At 37.1% G+C, this 22507-nt stretch overlaps 1 protein-coding gene across 1 annotated transcript in view; it reads right to left on the bottom strand.

The window, feature by feature from the left end:
- Positions 1 to 248: 248 nt before the first annotated feature.
- Positions 249 to 22507, bottom strand: part of LOC124162150 (protein O-mannosyl-transferase TMTC1-like) — a 956057-nt gene continuing 933798 nt past the window's right edge. Inside the window, exons 15-16 of the mRNA XM_046538572.1 lie at positions 3196 to 3558; positions 249 to 2008 (exon numbers count right to left, since the gene is read on the bottom strand). Coding sequence (XP_046394528.1) covers positions 1802 to 2008; positions 3196 to 3558 — 570 coding nt within the window. The 3' untranslated portion in view covers positions 249 to 1801. The remainder of the gene's footprint in view (positions 2009 to 3195; positions 3559 to 22507) is intronic.

Genomic DNA, 22507 nt, shown 5'->3' with positions numbered 1-22507 from the left:
TGTCTCCTTGAGAGCTGAGAATTTCGCATTCTTTTCCCTGGGACATCCCGTAATTCGGCGATTTTTGATTGAGGTATCCGAACGCTTCAACCAGGAGTTGAACCCCGAACACCTCGATCCGCACCCAAACGCTCTACCATCTACGAAGAGCTCGACCATATTCTGAAATAAAATATCAGTTTGTATCCACATTCGTACGGGGAAATGGATGATGTTGGGTTTACCTTAACCATTATACAAACATCTGATTATAATTAAAAGCCCGTTTAATTGTTGTGACAGCATCAATGAGATACAATTTCATGAGAGCACAACATTCCAGATCTTGACTTTCTTAATTATATGCAATATGGTAAAATATTCACCGAAGCACCACAAGCATTACAAATGTGGCATCATATTTCTTTTACAGGATATTTAGTAAATGTATTAAACTGCGAAAAATAAAATAACATGTCAAGGAAATGAAATACAGTCTTGTAGTAGGGGAGTATACACTGAATCCTTCATAATACTTGGTTAATAACTTCCCTTAGGGAATATTTCACAGCAGTTACTCTTGATTACAGTTAAAATCATGCCACCAAATATTTCACCACCGATTGCAATGGAACATCTCATATTTATCGAGGCTTCTTTTGTTTTAATGATACAAAAATTGAGAATTCGTAGACACACATCCCTCCAACTCATTTTAAATTCCCTTGGCCACACACTCCTGGAAAGACAAAAAACGCTCCATCCTACTTCAGATAGTCCCTCATTTACGATAAAAAAATGTTTCTCACTACCGGTCACTATTGGCGAAAGAATATGACATAGTCATTATGACATCAGCTAACCGGATCACAGTGCAATCAGCATACTTGCTCTATTGTCTTTTAACCATTAATTCATCAATTTCAATGACAGTGGTGATCCTTATTAGAATTATGGACCTAGGGAATTTTAATGTTACTTATTCCAGGACAACCACCCAATCTTATTAGCCGAGGTATAAAACACAGCGATTGAAATAGACATCGCTCATTATTTTTTAAAATAATTTCAAACTGTAGCAAAGTATCCAGAAGTAAAATATACACCATTATCACCCACTGTAACTCCTAATTTTTTCTTGATCTTTTGGTCCATTATTTTTGGAATATTTAAAAAATTTACATTCAAATTCATCATCGCATAATACCCTTCCTGTTCTGGAATTATGCTGGCGCAGGTCGTTTTGCGATCAAAATAATGAAAAGTCCAAACGTTGAGAACACAACCATAACGGCCTTACACGACGAAGCACCCAGCCAACAGGGCCTTTTCGTTTTTTTTCTTTAAACAACTGCAATAATAATAATATGTGCAAAATGACACTGACCATGTTTGGCGCGTATGGCCTACCGTCAATACTTTTAAAACCATTACTTAGAATCGGATCACAATCGACATGAACCAACGGCTAACATGACCATGTGTGGCACTCTTTATTTTTTACTCAAACGTCCGTACTTTTATTTTCGTAATGTAGTGTTTTAAGCTCGAGGGAAGTAGGCTATCTATAACTGTGGTTATTCTCCGTCACATCTTCCATTCCCAATTCTGCAAGACTCTCCCAGCAAACAGTCATGGACGTCCTTCGGTGCGGCCCCAATTCCGTCAACGTGGTTATCGGGGCCCACACCAGGTGTCTCTGCGGTCTGAGGAGGTGGGGGAGGCCTGGACAGCTCCTCCCCCCGCCCCCGGAGCCTCCGGCAGCCGCTCCGCCACTGGGTCACCGGAGCTCGCGCCCGCTGTTGCTTCCAGCGCCGGCGCGTCATCCGGTGACCATCTCCGGAGAGAAGTCGTTCTCTTGGTGGAAGGCCACCGTCTTGCATAGGCCGTCCGCGCCCCCAGCTCCACCGCCCCCCTCGCACTGGCCGGGAGTCGACGCCGGGACGGGGGTAGTGGGGTCTCCCAAGTGAGCTGACTCCTCCGGCAGCACCACCTGCCGCATGCCCCAGGTACTACTGTAGTGGTAGCCCTGCGGAGGGTGTAAAATGACAGGAGTGATTAGGTTTTCTGGCCTTGGAAATAAAGGAATAAAACTATGTAAGGATCACTATTATATAAATATAGGCACGACCCGGGTTTCGTAACGTAGTTTTATCTTCAGGTTCCTGAAGATGTATCTACTTAGACGTACCTGAATATATAACTACCTTACGAAACCCGGGTCGAGCCCATATTAATATAATAGTGGATCTTGCAAAGTTTTATTCCTTTATCTCCAATATGGAGAGGTTTCACAAAGTAAGGCCTGAAGTCATCAGTTATATTTAATGCTGGAATGTGTAGTTTTGATGTGCGTATAGCCGATTAATCAATTACTGATAACCTGGACAAGGACTGCCACAGTATAGTCATCTTATTAGTTTAAGTAGTAGTTTAGTTAGTTATTCAAAAATATATAAGCACTATAAAGGCATGCATATCACCAGTCAAAAACTCAGACTGATTCCTAAAGGAGAAACCGGTGAAATTTAGTCGGAGCTCTCAATGAAGCGGTCAAAGATTGAGGATCGAGTCTGCCTTAGAATGGTATTAAATCGATTTCTATGAAAATATTTACTGCTTTTACTTAATAAAATTATAATCATTTTCGTATTAATCATAATAATATTAATTACTTAATGACATTTTGTTTAGTTTATACGACAAACGGTTTTCATTCTTCAGAGAAATACTTAAATATTTTAGCAAGCATCGCATTTTCCCATACTTCACCCTCATGAGATAGGTCTTCTTGTCATCATGTTGAGTATTAACCTTCACAAAAATAACCTCAGCAGACATTATTTTGGAACATTGGAGAATATTCAAATTGCTGTAACCAACCAGCTGAAGGCTATTGAGTATATGAGGTCCAGCACCTCCATGAGGAATGAAAGAAGCGTTATGCTACTTCCCGAGAGAGTTATCATGCAATTTGTGATTTTACTCGAATAAAAAAAATTGGAAAAAATCAGTCTCATTACAAATTTTGCACGCCTTTTATGCGCTGCTATGAGGAATCGAAGAATCGTTTCCAGCGCTGTCTAGCTTCTCAGAGTTAGTGAGAATTTAATTTTATTCGAATAAAAAATTGAATAAAATCAGTCTCATTTAGTACTTCAGTACATCAGTACTTATTTTGCTCCCCTCGCACGTGTTGAATGTTTCTCAACTGACCTGGTTGAATGCTGCGGCCGACGTGCCTCCGGTCCCCCCGTGTGCCCCCTCCGGATCCACATCTAACACGGGCAGACACTCAGCCTCCTCCTCCGCGGCGGCGCAAGGCGGCCCCCAACCCCTATTCCCCTCTCTCCCTTCCCTCCTGCCCCCAGCCGCCTCCTCGCCCAGGGGGGCAGTGCCTCTTGTTCCGTTGCGCCCCCTGCCTCGTAAGCTCCCCGGCGAAGAAGGCCTCCGCCTCTTCTTGGCAGCCCCCGAACTGGCAGACCGAGGGACAGCGTTCGAGGGGACCTCGGTGCGGGAAGGCGCTCCTTGCACGTGGTGGTGTTGGTCGCATTCTGTCGACATGCGCAGGGGCCGTCTCTATAAGAGGAACAAGAAAATAACACGTGATATAAGTAATCGTGGTGTAGATATTCAATTATTGGATGATGGAGATCATGATCATCACTGGCCAACATTCCTAAGTTTGAAATTGCCCTAGAAAATTATCAGGGGGCGCGCGTCTATTAATTACGTGACGTGGGTTTGACGATTTTGCACCTCCTTCCCCTTTTGTGAGATAACATGGGTTTTAAAAACTCTTCTCGGGATACCGCGCGGGTTAGATTATATGAGAGCGCCGACGTTTCGGAATAATTCGGCTACGGCTACGGCTTCATTCTCAGTAGCCGTGAGAATGGGTAGCGAGTCGGTACCCGAAACGTCGGCGCTCTCACATAATCTAACCCGCGCGGTATCCCGAGAAGAGTTTTTACATGTTGTTCGCCGGGAAAGTGTTAAATCTTACATACCATGGGATTTGTCTAGACCCCCTCCTCACCCCCTCTAATCACACATAGGATAAGTATAAAGACATTAATATATGATTTTGGTTGAATGCATAAATAAATAAATACACACTACACATAGAAACATATAAAAAGAGGAGACTCACAAAATGTTTTGCAGACGTTTCGATGGGGTGACCCACCATTCTCAATGTGTAGAGAAGGAATGAGTAGAGAAAAAAGATAAGGAAGGAGAAGAGTCCTTCTCTACTCATTGAGAATGTTGGGTCACCCCACCGAGACGTCAGCAAAACATTTTGTGAGTATCCTGTTTTTATATGTTTCCATGTGTAGTGTGTATTTATTTATTTTTTCAACTTAAGTGTTATCGCAGGAAGCATTTTCTTCAAGACCATTAATGTATGATTTGATATTCGTAGGATTTTTAGTAAGAAAAGTTATCATTCTGAAGACGTTAGAAGCTAATTAACCAGGTCAGTCTATGAAACATGATCTTGATAAATATCTTTAATAGAGGAATGAACGTACACAGATTTTAAAATGTCTCCCCATTACTAATAATGAAAATGAAATCATTTCTGTTAATCTGTCTTTGAAGTAAGGTCTGTTTAGGAATATTTCAACTGCAATTATGAAAACAAAACAGGAACGGCAATCCTTTCGATAGATTGCGAACAACGGTTTGAAAATTTTATCAAATCAAACGAGAGAGTTTGATAATTGTTACCAAACAAGCAAGCACTTTCGTAAAATTAATCATAACTTCGATGAAAGTTACCGAACTCTGAAGCGTGTCGAATTTATTCAATTATTATTACTAAGCTCTTTCGCACAAGTGACCAAATTATGAAATATCAAAATGTTCGATAAAATTTGTCAACAGCGTTTGATGAAGTAAATCAATTGCTGAGTTATTTACATCAAAGTTAAAGTATATTCAACACAAAAACTCCCACCAATTTGATAGTTTTAAACAAATATTTTTTCCGTGTGGGATAAGACAAAATAGAATGATAAAATATGGTGCATGTAATGTGGAATTGAGAAATTACTCCTAAACTGACAATGAGCAAAAGATATCGATGACGTTATGAAACCACCTAACTCGACTTAAATACCTTGTGTGGGGCAGTTAGCTGCTATAATTAGTCAGAAGATTGATAGTTGATGAGCAGTAAACGATATTTTAAATAAAAAGGCCTTGAGTTGAGAAGCTAATATATTCGCTGAGTGTTAATTTATGTTATTTGTTAATTTTTCCCATAAACTACCTTGAGCGTAATTTACTTGGGGGAGTTAGCATACGTACATAACATTCCTTGCACCCGGTGCGATACATATGTGTCAGCTGGCTTCCCTGTCTAAAGAGACCATCAGAAGTTGAAATCGGTCAGGGTACGCATAAAAAGTAGAGTGTATTAAACGAAGCAAAACTTATGGTTAGAATCGGAATGGGGAAAAATCTTATAAAAGAAAAAAAAAACCTTCAATTTTGGTTACGATTAGAATCTGAGTAGAAAATCAGTACAGGAAACGTAAGTATCACTACATAAACACTGAATCAGACAAATTATTTAATGAAGATTATCGCTACCATCGGATTTATTTTTGGGGAAACAGTTTGTTTTTACTGATACTGACTTTAGGAGACAAGTTTCCCAAATCATTTTTACGATACATATTAATTTCGTGGAAAATTTTAATCACACGGGGAGCGCGTAAAAGTCGTGTATGCGGCAGTGGTGATGAATGAAAACAGAGGAGGGAATTGAAGCGGATTCGAGGCGGTGATGTGTACCATCGAATTCTCAGAAGAGGGCTTAAGATTATTCCACAGCGACTCTTAAGGTACGAAATGGATGAAACTTTTAATTAAAACAGCAAAAAGACCTTTCATTTCACCAGATGAGAGCTTCCAACTCTCGTGACAAGAGGTTAGATGTCAGTGTGTAGTTCCGAAAATGTCCTTTGCGTCTCACACTCAAATTCTCGTCGGTGTAAAAATGATTGTTAATTCCATTACGCCCTGGCACTGAAATCCACCTTCCTGTTAAAAACACATCAAACGTAAAGTGATGTTTTGTAATAAGGAACATCAAAGGTAGCTTAAGAACGTAATCTCTTCCAGAAAAGACACCGTGAGCACGCGATTTAATTTAGGAATCAGATGAGAATACATTTCGCGGTTTATTCAAATATCCTTGTTTGACACTTAATCCTTGAAGTTCAGTTGAAAGAATTTCTTTTGAAAAAGGAAAACGTGGGTATGATTTGGATAGAAATGGGTCGGTTACTAACAGCTATTTCGATTTATGTGTGACAGCGACTAATCAAGTGACATCAATCAGTCAGTGAACAATAAAATAAAATTTGACTTCTCCCGTTCAACAAACAAAAAACGGTTTTTGAATGGCGAGCCTTTACAATGGACGGCATTTGAGTCTATGGCAACAAAAAGCTTATAATATCTTATTTTTATTATAACATGATTAGCATTATTGCTATAGTTGGTAGAGAGTTTTTAGCACATTGATTCATTGCAAGTAATTAACTATTCATGAAGGATTTAAACCTCGAATTTTGCTTATCGTGAAAAATTATCACGAGTGTAAATACCTAACATATTTCTGGATTGCCTGATGGATATTTTGTGTGAAAGCCACATTTACTCACGCCATGTAGCCACGTTAACTCAAACATTATGCCTGCAAATGTAGTATTGCAATAAAACGATAAAACCCTCCAATATTAGGACTGTTTGATGGTCATGTACCTAAGTTGACATGCCTGAAAATTTCTACTACATGGGCTAATATCATGTTTCTTTTCAATTATTATTTATACTTGGTTACAAAAATAAAAATATCACATAGTTTCACCGTCATTTCAATTTTAGAAAATGATTATGCCTTTAACTTACATACTATGTTGCTGGAAACGACGTTGGAGCGTTATAGCTGTAATAAGCAGGTTATAGAAAATTTCATATGCTTAAGCATAACTTTCACTCCTTTTGAGTTGGCGTATAATCCACCGTTCAAGGATACTCTGCCTTTGAATTTCTATGATTTTTTTAAAAATCTACACATTTTATTTTTCTTCCACTTCTGTTGTAAAAGCGTACTGTATCGAAAAGCAATATAAAGACCTTTATACCGAAAAATACTAAGGAAGAAATACTCCCGAAGATAATGTAAAAGCTCACTATTATTGTAAATCTGGATTTAGGCGATTATTCATCCTCAAATTAACTCCTTACATAGATAGTTGATTTTAACGTAAAAGACGAATTAATTTGGAAACTAACCGCAAGATTTTGAGCACCGAAGGTGAAATGGCGGCAGATAGATAAAATATCAGGAAAAGAAAGGAAAGTGACGGAATACTACCGTATTTACTTCTACGAAAGTACAATTTTAGTTCTTTCAGCAGCAATATTATGACCTATTATCTAATTCTGCATGGGGATTGTGAATAATTTAGCGCAAGAGAAGTAGATGATGAAATGAGCATGCGACGTCTCGTATTTTCTGATATGGCATTGCGCACGTCGCATTAAACGGACCGACAGCTATTAGCTTAAATGAATACTTAATTCGTCCGCGATGACTCGCTCTTCACAACGAATGCCAGACGCATGCAGCACATCAAATAGTTTCTGCTGGCTGGAGCCCGTCAATAGACCAATCACGACGACGATTCTAATTCGCGGGAATTCAAATCAACGAAACCTCTGTGAATTTGACGTGACGCGTTAGAATTGCTAATTTCACCCGTTTTTGGTGTGTTTTCGACCAATCTCTGTTTGCTTTTGTTGGCTTCCGCCGCCGCTGATTGGAGAAACATGTTTCGAAATGCAACAATAAGCACTTCCCCGCCCTCCGGCGGTTGAATTTAGTACGCAGAGAGAGGCCATTTTAGTGTGTAGTTTTGCGAGGCCCTTGCTGAAATATTCACGGGGAAAATACACGCTTCGATGCACGGAAGCATAAAAACCACAGATCTATTACGGCAGATATTACGCACAATTTAGCAGCAGCTCGTTTGTTACCATAGAGATCTTCAACACCAGCGCAGTCATCTGAACACAAATGCGAACATTTTCCGGGGTGGAGATTTTGGAGGCATTGCGCCTTGGCAAATAGAATTTGCGGCTCGTGTAAACACTGGATTGCGCCGTAAGGGGAATAATTCATTATGCCATTGGTGAGGTAGAATAATAATTAGATGTGGTCATTGCTTGTTACAGTACTTCACACAAAGCATGGTGCTGAAATTACTAGCTCTTCAGAACCACAGAGCTACCGTCATCTCTATGTTAAGCATTATTTTTTTATTTCTTCATGCATCTATTAAATCAGTCATTGTGAGCTTGCTATATTTCTTTATGTACATCTCTCCCTTTCCATGATACCATTCTTTGTCTTATCAAAATCTCTAGCTCTTTACTGATGGTCTCTTTTTGGCCATTTCACTGGTCACACTCATATGGCATCTTTTCCTATGATACATTCACATTTTTATGTGTTCATATTCACGTCCATTTCAATGCATAGAAGTTAATAATATACCTATTTTAGAATAAATACTTGATCTAGGAATTACATTACTTGTTCACTGACCAAATGGTTAGGATGCATCTCAATTATCCATCCATTATTCCCAAGCAACAATGCCAAAATTTTAACAAAAAAATAACTTCACAATTAAAAGTAAACTTTGAAATTCCACATAAACATTTAATGTACAACCTAGGTCTTATTTGGTTAGGTGACTAAATTTTGCTCGAAAGTTTCTATTGGTTCACATGTTCATATGAATGTAATTTAATTTTCTAACGAGTTTATCTTAATATTTTATTCAATTTAGTTTTAGCTTAGGTGCAGTTTTTATCACTTAAAAATAGCTTAAATAAATTTTATCACTTCAAAATAGCAAAACACGTAAAATAATACCTACGCTAAAATAAATGAAGTAGTTTGAAGGATTCTTCCTGATATTTATTTTATAAGATGATAGAAATCCCAGAGCTAACCATATTCTATATTTTCGACTACAAATAAAAATGCGTAAAGAGACATTCATCACAGCTTCTTTTAAGTACTATTCAGTGTTAGCTTCAAATAATCTTTATTGAAGGATTAAGATCGCTAACTACACTTGTCTTTCATAGCATAACATAACTCTAATAAAATCTTTAAATCCCTTTTTTTGTGATATTAAACTATGTCTATCGCATTTTATACGCATAAAATCTGGCCCTGGGATGAAAATAATTTCATCAGGAATCAATCATCTTTTCGCAAGTATGAGTACCTCATTTAATAATTCCGTGTTTTAAAAAGTTTTATAATGAAGTGAGTTTTGAATCTGTTTACACAGAATATTCTATTTTACAGCAAAAACGAAAAATCTTTCCAAACGATCCCTGTGTTTTGATAAAAATCATACATTTCCGAATATTTACGCATTGGTGCTAATTTTTCAAATTCACTCACATGCATTGAAAAAGTTATTCACAAAACGTAGAATAAATCACTAGGTGGTGAATGGAAACTAGTTGAGGTTTCGGTTTATCTCGAGAACAGAGATTCATTTTCAGGAAGTCGGCGAGTACCCAAATATACAATTCTTGCTGCTATCCAGGTGGGGAAACTTTGTTGAGAATCGCAGCTGCACGCAGATGGAGGAAATATCTCTTTCCCCTGAATATGTAAATTTCACAGGTCCTGGAAGGAAATCCCAAGTATTAAGCGACTTGTCGCCTTCCGCGCGAATGAACTTCGTAGTGCTGGCGGAGAGTGTAGCTTACTTAAATTATCGCACGAACATGAAGTAGAGCGAAATGCTTAAGAAGATTATTTTGGTAAGCAGAATAAGTATATATTTATAGTCCTTAAAAGTGCCTACAGATAACGTTGAAAAATATAATTTTATATTGAAGCGAAGGAATTAAGTTACTTGTTTATCCTTCATTCAAATAATCCCTATAAAATACTACGTATACTCCATAAATATCAAAATAACACGCAGTAATTAAATGTAAATTCTTTTTATATTGGAATAAAATCAAACAATTTTTGAATTGAGTTGAATTCTGAATTTTTAGTATCTAAATAATATGATTAACTCCATTGTTATTTAGGCATTCCTAGTAATTATCTGATGCTGCATGTAATGGATATTATAATTCAATTATAAATTAAATTTATTTGTAAAAGGCATCAAAAGGATAGATGGCTCTCCATTTAAGACTGGTACTCACGTGTAAGCAGCCGAGTTGAGAACGAATAGTATGGAATTTACAGCTATAAGAGCAATCGAACAATAAGGTCTAAACATTAACACAACCATAATTCTGGAGGAATTACAATAGAATCAATTGCAATGATGAGACCTAGCTTACCTATGAATGGCAAAAAATGAGAAAATGTAGTAATTTTGAGGTAGGATGTGGGGAAAAAGTAACAAATACCGTGGAGAAATAAATAAATTGGGAAAATTCTAGGAATAATACTTAGAGATAAGTAGTTCGGACAGATAAAAATTGAAAAACACACATGATAAATAGATAAATGGAGGGCTGCGGTATATGTGTACTATAAAACCCATTTCCGAATGCTGGCTGACTGATTCATACATATATTTGAGGTGAAAGAGACAAGATACGACAAAAAGTCATCGTATAGACACCCTCTAAAATCGTTCAAACGCAAGGAAAAACTTTCGAAACACTAAATTTTCTTTTCCTTACAGAGTTCCCTAATGTCTCTATGCCTCTACTTTTTTGTGGAATTTGTGGGGTTGAAAAACTGGTTTTTCGAACCTAGACAGCTTGATACACCCACAACCCAAGCTTCAGGGCGACCAGAGCACTTTCAATTTTGGCTAAATTGTACAATTCACTATTTTCTGAATGATTGATTACCTTAACAACGGAGGGAGATAAGGTGTTTCGTCATTGGATTCAACAAAAATTGTAATTTATTTCCACGATCAATAAGATATTATAATGACAGCGTTAGAACGCACGAGTAAATTAGATGGCTTTTATTGTAGCCTACTACATTATGTAGACCTTGATGAATGTTTCTAAATTATCTTATTACTTCTAAAAGCATGTTTTGTGTATTTTGGCTTTATTTGCGGATAACCATAATGAGTAGTTCGCAAGTTTTGACTTTTCATGACTGTGGTAGTATAATTTTTTGTATGCGTGACGTTTTTTTGGACCGTAAGGTGTGCTTATGGGAATCCAATTGCATGCTGGTGATTGATCACCCCTTACCAAACACCCTGAATGTGGCTCACAGAGCATTATGTAGATGTAGATGTAATATCTAGCTAAGCAACTAAACAGCAAGCGAAAGTGAATCTTAGGATTTTAATACCGATTATTATAAAATTTAGGATCTCTGTAGGATGAGGTCAGCCGGTAGAGGGTCAGGCCCTGGGTTTGATCAGGGAAAGTGAGATCAGGGGCGGCGATGTACAAGCCAATGAGAGAGAGATATGGATGCCGCGGTCGGAAGAAGAGGAGTCCAGATGGGAACAGGGAGTGTGCAGAAAAAGATGGGTGGTGGGAGGGACCCCTGGTGCGTCGGCCGGACCCCTTATTTTCCGGAACACGGAACGTGAGGTCGAGAATGCGACTGGAATCAACAAGTGAAAGGATTTGCTTACGTGCTCTAAAAGGGGCGTGAGGGACCTTCTCATCACGTTTTGCCCAAAATACCTCCTCTACCTTTACCTACGATATGACCTCCACACTCTCCTTGGGTTCTTCTTAAATGGTACTGACCCATTACTTCCCGATGATCTAATATGTGGGGGTGAGAATCCAAGAGGTGGTTATTTTTTTTCTAAACTGGATTAGTCACAGAAATTTGGTAAAGAAAACAAATGGGATCAATTGCATATTTAGTAGTGCATTTGATTTTGACTAGATTTCAGTTAAGAACTTGCATCAATTGGCCACGAAGTTTTTGTTTTTTTCCTTTATCAATTACTGCATGTAAATCTGATTAGAAAAAATCAACTGTACCCCTAAGCTTTTCACCATCTTATATGGCATCACTTTTTATCCACTTGAGATTGTAAATAATAGCTTAAATTAATTATTATGCGACGGTTGCCCAGAAAGTAATACATCATATTTTATTTTTTAATTTATTTATCGCACATTATGAAAATTACACACGCGACAGAATGATGTTTCTACTACACACCCTGTATTTTCACGTAACCTCCGACCAGTTTTATGACCTTCCTTGAGCGCGAAACAAGAACGTGTATACTCTGTTGGTAATAATCCTTATTCTGGTCACGGAACCATTTCTTTACAAAGTGAATCACTCTCTCGTCGTCTTCAAACTTCCACGAATGAAATCTTGTAATTATCCAAAGAAGTGGAAGTCCGAGGGAGACAGATCAGGGTTGTAGGATGGATGGAGTAATTCTGTCCAACTCTATTTTGCCATTCGTTCTGTAATCATTAAACTTGAAAGGGGCCGAGGGTTATCGTGTTGAATCAAAAAATATTTTCGGTTGGTATGGCCCCGAATTCGCTGGGAGTGCGTCTTGAGGTTTGTTAATGTGCTGACATAGGCTTCTGAATTAATGGCTCCACCTTTTGGCATCAATGGTGATGGCAACATTAGCTAACTATAGCATGTCAGGTGAGACAGCCGTGGATGGTCTCCCCGACCGCTGCAAATGTAGTAGCACCCTTAACCACCTTCTAATGCCTTCGTTTGCTGAGACCAGCGACTATCAGTACTACTGTTGAAAGAAATGATCCATAGGCTTTTCACAAACGTTTGTGAATAATCTCCACAGTTTTTTTTCTCCGCAGTGAGAAATTTAATGACGGCATGCTGCTTGTAACGTACACAACTTACAGACACCATTTTGAAACGGTCCCGCAGCTAAGCAAACGGTCGAAAAAGTCAGAAATTTAACGTACGCCCCCATGATACTTTAGTTATTGCATACAAGAAGTTTCAAATACGCAAAATGTTTGTCGGCCGAGAAAAAAAAAATTGGTGCATTACTTCCTGGGCAACCCTAGTACAAGCCTTTTCCTGAAATCTGTTAAGTTTTAAGTGATCAACCAGATGTCATTGGATATCACTTAAGGACGTAGAGGTTGAAAAAATAAAAGTTTTTCTCACCTTGAAAAGTTTTGACTCCATAACGCACTTCCGTTCACCTTATGTAAAACTCGTAATTGCTTCAAAAATTGCAAAAAATCCGGCATTACGCACGAGATATATTTGAGCATTTAGAGTTTATATAGTTAAATATATTCTCTAATCACTTTCTCCAAAGCAGTTATCCATTCCTAATACTTTAATACGAATTATTCCTTATCGGGAAGGGTAGAATAACTGAATCAGTGCTATTAGAAGATTTCCAAGGGTTTAATCTTCAAATTAAGACTTATTATGTTCCTACTTTATTTAATAAAGGTCTCTGTATCCACTTCCATACGCCTATATTTTTATGTTCAATTTCATTACTATACAAGGCACTTTGGAATAAAACGTGAAGCGGCACGGGTACTTAACGCAAATTTATTTATTTAATCATTCAAAAACAGCCGAAACGGCCTTTATATTGAATAGAAAACTTTTAATCTACAGCTTTAACAAATATAAACTGTACAAAGCAACCTATTGAATGATCTTATAGGCATTGAAAGATCTAGGGAGCGGTGAGTAGTCGAAATGTATTGAAAGAAGTAGCAAGTCTGTAAAAAATCTGATCTCTAGGGGAGAGAAAGACGGTGTTTAGGTTGGTGTAGCAGATGATTATAACGAAAGGAGCAGGTGGGAATGTGGAGTGAAAAGAAAGAGAGTATATCTGAGGATCGGAACTTGCCATTTAAGGCATTGTAAATGAAGGAAGGGTCGTGAATATTCCTACGAAAGGATAAAGGGACCAATGATAGGGCAGACATTAGTATAGAGTGAGAAGAATTACGGAGGTGAGGAACACGGTGTTAGGCTACTGAAACAAAATACTCAAGAACTTTCAGTTTGGATGGACAGGCAACGGAGTAGATTACGGAGCAGTAATCGAGGATTAGGAGAACTCAATCAGTGAAAATAGGTCTCATGGCAGTAGGGACGGTATCAGTGGTGAAACGATACAGAACTCCCACGACTAACATGACCTTTGATTTTATTTGGTTGAGATGTGGATGAAAAGTGAGCTTGGGGTCAGTGCTCTGAATAAAGTAAATTAAAATGCCCCTACCTTAAGTAGGGTCACGGCACGTAAATCACAAAATTCATTTATTAAAATAATTTTATATTCTCTTGCTCAAAATTACTCATCTTGAGTAACATGTGTTCATCATTCCTTGCGGCTTTTTGAGCTCAACAGCTGTGCGTGGATCAATATTCGGAATATTAAATGTCAGATTCTGGTAAGGTTCTCATCCATCAATACAGTTTCGGTTTCTTTATAGAATATTGGTTGAAAATCCCCACAGAAGACGCAGCCTCTGTTAGTTTTCCCGTTACGACTCATATCACTCACTATGCACAGCGGCGATGACGTGTACTGAAATAAGGCAAGAGAAAGGTGTTCCATGATTATCGGAGTCTAGATAGTTAAGCGGTGTTTTGTTGGATTCACACAGCCATAAACACTGCAGTATTTCATTTACGTAGAGCTAGTCCTGATGATTTTCTCTGCCCTAGTTAAATTTTATACTTAATAAGTATTTTGAGAGACACGTTTCAGGTGACGAACAATGTAAAGCAGAATAATAATGCAAATATTTAAAGCTTAGATGACAAGAGAATTGAGTGGAGACTGCGTTACACCTATCTTCAAATGGTGACTGTGAGTATTTTGCATGAATTAAAAAGAAAATATTATTGCAGATCATTAAGTTTGAGGCGATTATCAAGGCAAAATCTAATTCTTTTCCCGTAAAGCATTTTAATTAATCGATTTTATTTATTAACTTACTTAGTACTACATTTGTATTATGAATTCAAATCAAGCCTACGAGTAAATAACTTGTATTTCATAATAATCACTCGTACATGAAATTGCCCTATTAAATTATCTGTCCCGTGACAATTATTTGGGATTTCAAAACGTCTTTTATCTTAAACAATTTAGGAGTAAAGTGTCACGTGTTGTTAAATACCTACTAATATATCTTGATAAGTTTGAAATGCAATTAAATTTTACTGCCACATTTCACATAAAAAATCAGTTTTAAATGTTGGTTTGATCTAGACTTTGCCAATACATAAGCATTGCTTTCTTCAAAATATATTGTTACTCCATTCCTTAAGAAAAATTAACCTGCTGAAATGAAACGCTCCACAATTAGTATAACGCACTTCTCTTTCACATAAGTTTTAATTTTTCTGGCAAGTACGTAGAGTATAGGAGATGAATGGTTTAGAGTGAATTCAGCATGTCTCTTGAAAATTTCAATGAAATACGACTCCCTCTTTCGAGTTATTTAACATTAAAAATCAAATTTCACACAGAAAAATTTATGATGTGGTGAATTGATTGTCATAATGGTATTGCTCTGATAAATATGCTGGTTTTATTTAATGGAATGCTTATTATTAATATTTTTTGTGAGGCATTTAATTAAATTTCATCGCAAAAAGGTAGGCACATGCGGTTAAATTCACTACTTATCCAAATGATGCACGAATAATATATTTAGGATTACGATGCTCGAATTCTCTTTAAAAATACCACTACACCTTGGAGCGCTGAATAATCAACGACCATGAAATTACCTATTACATAGAGTACACCGGTCTTTTTGTTGTATTTAGGTCTAATCGCATTAAATTTATACCTAAAGTCTGGTTTATCAGAGGCATGAGGGTATTGTTGAAGCAGTAATATTCTATATAATATTCTATATGTATTCAGCATAATAAAGCAAAGATTAAGGACATTCGTCAATCTATTTTAACTCTAATTTTTAAAAGAAAAAAATTAACCAGATGAATGACAGTTATTTGTCACAAGGAAAAGTTTAATACAATCAATACAAGTTTAATACATCAAAAGTACTAGGGAAAAACAGCTGTGACCGGCTTTTTAGAATGCGTAGTTTTCTCATGATTTTAAACGGCAATAATTTGGTATAAAACTAAATATTCTTATCGTCTCAAATAAAATGCACTACAACAAACACTGAAATTTGATGAAATAAAATACTCCAATGAAATAATTGACGTGGCATTATCGTTTTGGAGTGCAGCGGACATTAGCCAAAGAAAATAAATTAGGACTAGCATACAGCTCTTTGATGATGAATGAGCAATCTATTTTTCCTTCACGATTTTTACCATGCGTAAGGCCTACTAAATAAAGAGCGACTTAAAATTTCCTTGGTAAACACATTTTTCAAATGGCGTGATGAGGCTAATGGATGAAAAGACTGTATTCCTTGAGAAAAAGATTTCTAAGCGCTGAAAGGCAATTCATTCAAAAGAAATCAATAAATCAAGAACGCACGATAAACATGACATCCAGAAAGGCAATAAAAATCGTGCAAAGCTACAACCTTATGCTACCCTAGTGTCATTGAGCACACAAATCGAAATTAATGATACTCGATTATCATAAAATTGCTGCCATAAATTGTTTTTCAAGATTGATAAGACTTAAAAAATACGGCCTATTGCATTTCATGAAGAAACTAAAGGTCAAACAAAAATTATGGATAATTTTAACTGTTGTTTATGGAGTCTGAGGCTAGACATCTTAAATCACTAGAAAATAGATTAAGTGAACACCAATAAATTGCCTCAATTTACATATGACCTCTCGTAAACGAGGAAAACAAATAATTTTTCTGAGCAGATACGACTTTTTGCGGAATCTTGATAAAGAGTATTCTTTAGATGCATGATAAATTCATGCATGAAATTCGAAGAGAAACATGAATATGACCCATTGACGATATTAAAGAATTTTATTGTGAGGTAATCATGTGCTTGCCTAATATCTTGGGCACACAGAAAATACTAATAAAATACTGAATACTGACGAAGCAATCAATATAATCAGAAAATCTAGAGTATCGCTTATAATTGTTAGCAGGTAAATATATTTGTTGTACGAAATAAGTGTACTGCGTTGCTATCACCATTCACATGTATGCAAGGTACTACAACTTCTAATGAGCTTTTTCCTGTTGAATAAGTAGCAGTCTTAAAGGAAAATAATATTTTTTTGTGTGTAGGTAAAATCTTGAGTTCACCATAATTGACCCTAAAATAATGCACCGTTAAAGAGCAAATGCTATATTCCTGTAACTTAAATGTGCTGCATCCACATCTCAATTAACTGTTAACTCTATGAAGCTGAGGTTTGAAAAATTAATTTCTGATGACATTCATTGGTTTGTGAATTGCATACATCATGACAGCTGCACAGAGTACATTTAAAATTTTCTCTAAAAATATTTATTCACGTTAGTAGCGCTGAATAATCGACGAGCATGATTTTACCTATCACATAAAGTTCTCCGTTTTCTTTTCGTTAGTCCTATCATATGAAAATGTGTACATATAGCTAAGATTATCAGAGGAATGAAGATTTTCATGAAGCCGTAATATTATATGCTAGGAAGAAGCAAGGGAAATTTGGCAGTGAATTTACATTGAATGTGTGTGTGCTATGCAATGTTAACCTATTCAAAGTATCATAATTGAGTAGAAAAAAATAACCGGCCACATGAATGATACTTTTTAGAAAAAAGAAAAAAAAAGTTGAATGGAGGTAAATATACTTATAATGTAACTAACTAACTGAATGCTAGTTCACAACAAAAAGGCAACAATCCGTTTTGCATTTCGTTTCATACACACATTTCCCTTCCCTTTTATTCACCATGTACCTCCTTGGAAGGACGACGGTCCACGCGACGAGCGCTCGTAAGGAAAGGAGAATATACACATCCAAATCTCATTCTTTCCCTGCCAGGCCACTGGGGCCCGGAAGCCGTCCGAGAAATAACTCGGTCGAGATTGGCACATCTCGCGGGCCCTCGTAAAAAAAGGAGAGGAGGGCCGTCATCTCGCTCCGCCGGCCGGCCCTTGACAGAGGGACAGGTGACGACCACCCGGAGCATCCGTCCTGTCAACACGCCGACCGCCTTCTTTTTTTTACGCTCTTCCGCACCATAAAGATACTTGCTGGGATTCAAATTCTGCGGTCTTGGATTCGCCCAGGATCTCCCCAGAATAATTTTGGAAAGAAATGATTTTATCTCCGCACACATCGTGATCTTTTTTTATCAAAGTCGATCTTGGACTCACCTGGACGAGTACTTTTGATAAAAACGGGCTTGTACATTTTGAGCTGAAGTTTGACTGCTTATTTTTGTGGATTGTACACCACTCAGGGCACAGGTTTGTATAAATTTCTTGTGCTAGATCACTCGAAAATCTGATTCCAGGTCATTCTCAGTTCAAATTTTATAGGGGCATGGGTGTCAACAAAATAGTTATGGATGCACAAAGTTTACTTCATCCTATTCGATCTAAAACTAGGCATAGGTCTCTGGATCTTGAATGACTAATGCAGTACGTAACCGTTTTTCAGTATGATGCTTGATCTAAAGAAATATTTAATTATGTATTTTAAGAAAATAGCGTGATGACTAAAGTTCACGGAATCATAAACGGTAGAAGCAAATCACAAAATAAAAATATCATTTCAAAGAGTGAGAAAATGACTATATTAAAATATTATAATTGATCAATGTGAATGAAAGGAACAGTACAAAGTGCTTATAATGAATATCTAATCACAAATAGGTACACCAACGAAGAGTCACAATAATAGCGTCTTCAAAACATATTTGAGTAGACTTGAATCTCCCCAGCATAATTTCGGAAAGGAATGATTTTATGTATGCATACATGGCGATTTTTTTATCACAGTCGACCATGAACTCTCCTGAAAGATTACTTTTGATAAAAATTGGCATGCGTATTTGGAGGTGAAGCTTGACTGCTTACTTTTTTGGATTGGTAAACCTGGTTTCAGGATATGCCAGTGCAAATTTTACTGGAGTATGAGTGACAAAAAAACAGTTCTAGACGCAAAAACATTTTTAATTTTTCCAATGAATCTAAATTAGGCGTAGCCACAAGATCTTGAAAGACAAATACAGGGTCTAATATTTCTCCAGAACAATGGTTTTAATAATCGCTTGCTCCAAAGAATTTTCAATGAATTTTCAATTAATTCAATTAATTTATTATTGTGGGCCTTTTTGGTCCATGAGATATTTTACAAGAGCACAACAGTTCAGTAAAAAGAAGTAATTAATTAATTTCTTTTTAAAGAAAATAGCATTGTGATCAAGGTTCATGGATTCATAAACGGTAAAAGGAATTCATAAAATAAAAAATATCTTTTCAGAGAGAGAGAGAGTGATAATATTAAAATATAATCATCGATCGAATAAAATAAAATATCAGGAAAAGGTGCATCGAATAAATCTTTAAACATAATTAGGTACAGCATTGTCTAGTTATAATAGGAATGTGTTCAAAACACAGTAGGGGAGACCACGGAGGCACGAGTCATCTAAGCTGAGAGGCGGATACCCACCCTATCTTCTCCCCACGGCATCTAGTCGGTAATTCCAGAGGGAAGTTCGTTATTCCTGATTTGCAATCTTAACATGAAAACCCAGTGGCAAGGATCAACATCAACTGTTTTGATTCACAGCCGATATTTGCCTCAGTCGCTTGATCCCATGGTCAAAAGCTCCATACTGAGACCAGTACAGAAGCAATGGCTTCTCGGGACGGAGGGCTAGAGAGTGTTTGCTAGCTTACTTGGTGAGATAAGTACGGCGCATAGGGCCCAGGCCATAAACTATTTCATTAAAATCTCCTATCTCCTTCATGTTGATTGCTCGATACTGGGGTCGTGTTGGCCTGGTGACCAGGGGTGGCAGCTTATTACGGCAGGGTCGGGCTAACACACATGAGCTGTCATCTGCGTATTTCATGGTGGCCCGGTAAACTCAGTCGATAATCTCACACCCTTGGCGAGCCGGCGGTTACCGATATCCCATTACGATAAAACCCAGATAACAGTGGCCCGAGGTCACCTCTACATTACTCTTATTTTATCAGGTTATACAAAAAGCTTTGGTAAACGTAAAAAAATGGTGGAGGGAAATTGTGTGAAGATATCAATAAATGAGCTTAAATTTTAATAACAAGCGAAAATTTTTCAGAAAAACATACATCAACTTTTAAATATAAATATCAGTATAGAAAGTCTGAATTAAATAAAGGATTATAATGACAAAAATAAGGATACATTCAAAATCAAAGTTGGGTTAAAAAAAGATGAAAACATCGGGGTTAACGTTCTCGCCTGCCAAACAAGAGGTCGCGGGTTCGAGTCCCGCCTGGGTAGGTTTCCCCGGTCCAGGGCATGGTCGTTTGTGTACGTTTACTCGTTACATTTGTTGAACACCCCGGTGTAAAATGGCCAATAAGAGCTGTATCCGGTGGTTTGAGAATAAAATAAAAATAAAATAAAAATAAGCAGTAGTGTTAAGAATTTATCCCAATGTGTAGTTGATAAATTTAAGTATTTCTCTAACTAGGTGAGTTCAAAGGTTATAAAAAGCATTAATAAACAACATTTTTCTAGGAACCCTCTTTGCCGATATGTTGAAATAACCAGCATTGGAAATAAATATATAATAAAACATTGGAAAATTCAGGAGCATATGATATATTTCGATGGGTTATCTCACCGCTCTCATATGTAGTGACAGTAAAATCTTAGTATGGGAAGCATTCTTATTACTATCGCAAATACTTCGGTAAAAAATATTCGTGAAAACTACCCCATAAAGTTGTGGCTACGTACGGTCATAAAACTCTCTAGTAGCCGTAAAAATGTGCCTGGCATCAAAAAGATGGTTGCTTGCAAAGCCGTAAGTTACGGCGATAACATTTCGTGACAAACCTTTCAGAATATTTAGATCATAAAAATTTCGATAAAATTTTTCCGATTCAGCAATGTCCATGCCTACGAGCAGAATCGTAAAAAAATTAATGAATTTATTTCTAATGTGGCTTTATGATTTAAAAATTTTTGTATCGATAAAATTAGATTTTACAGAAGGGCTTCGAGCTTTTTCTAGATTGAGTTATGGTAAAACAGAGTATAAATAAGTAAACAATTAAATTCTATTTCTTTCAGCAGTTACAATTGTATTATACAAATAAAAATATTCGTGAAACGAGACTAGAAAAGTAAACTATCCAAATATGAGTACCTCGGGTTCTTTAATTTATTGATAAGATTATGATAGAAAGGCAGACCAGAAGCTTAATACATCGCGGCCTCATATCACCATGCCTGCATCTTGCAGAGCGGAAGAAACTAAGATTTATATCTCGAACATATGTTCCATTTTTGCTGCCGAATTTATTTAATTCCTTATCCGTATTATATTCAAATTTTATTTGTCGCATAAAAAATATCCGTTTATAAGGATTAAAAATTTTCAACACTTTGTTTTGAACTGCTAATAAGATTGATATCCTAATTTATCATTCGATGTCTTTTGACACAGTTCTGGAGGAGCTCAAATCGCGATCAAATGTGTTAAGGGAAGAACCCTCAGAGAAAATTTTCTTCCAATCATACTTCTGAAGGGTCTTTATCAGACTCCTAATCATACTACTGTTCGTTTCAAAATTAAAGCTACCCGAATTTGAAAGCTTGTTCCTTAAAAGAGAGAAAATGTAAGTCAGTAAATGCATCAACAGAAATCTTGTTTTATTTTTGCCATTCAACGAAGGAAAAAAAAATAGTAATCTTAGATCTTGTGTTGAGCCTGTAGAAAATACTTTCTGCCTGCCCAAAATTAGACGGAAATGATAGATGGATGTACTCTACGGTAAGTAGTAGAGAAAGGGATGCATAGACTCATTGTCTCCTACCCAGTCACCCCTTTCATAGACTCCGCAATAAACCTACCAATTCAGTCAGCCGGTCACTGCTATGGGCTTTGGAATTGTACTTCTAATTCTCTCATGCTTTTATCTCACCAACAAAACGGCTCTTGTAAACATTGCCAGTAACGTCGCACACTCGTAGCAGCAGAACGCCAATAAATGCCACCGGGGTGCAGTGGCATGCCGTAACTCAGCCAGTGAAAATGAGTAAAACTGGTAAGTGGCGAGGTATGGATTTACAAGGGGGTCATGACTAGGGTGGATAGGATAACTGGGGCACGCCAATGCATTGATTGGAAAATATCCCGAGAGAACCCTGGCGAATATAACTTCCTACACTCTCTCTACCATGCGCTGATTTCTGCGCCTCGCTATTCAATCCTCGTTACTTTTTTTTTTCTCATCGTGCCAGAACTCTTTCAATGTCTCGATGGGTATATTTGATTGGCGGGTACAACTTGAGAAGTTACTTCCGAAAGGCTCTCTGAGCAGAGGACTTAAATAGGATGTAAACCT

The sequence above is a fragment of the Ischnura elegans genome, chromosome 7 (assembly GCF_921293095.1).
Source record: "Ischnura elegans chromosome 7, ioIscEleg1.1, whole genome shotgun sequence".
NCBI classification, from domain to species: domain Eukaryota; kingdom Metazoa; phylum Arthropoda; class Insecta; order Odonata; family Coenagrionidae; genus Ischnura; species Ischnura elegans.
The sequence above is the reverse complement of the archived record's forward strand: the minus strand, read 5'-3'. Positions and strand labels throughout refer to the sequence as shown.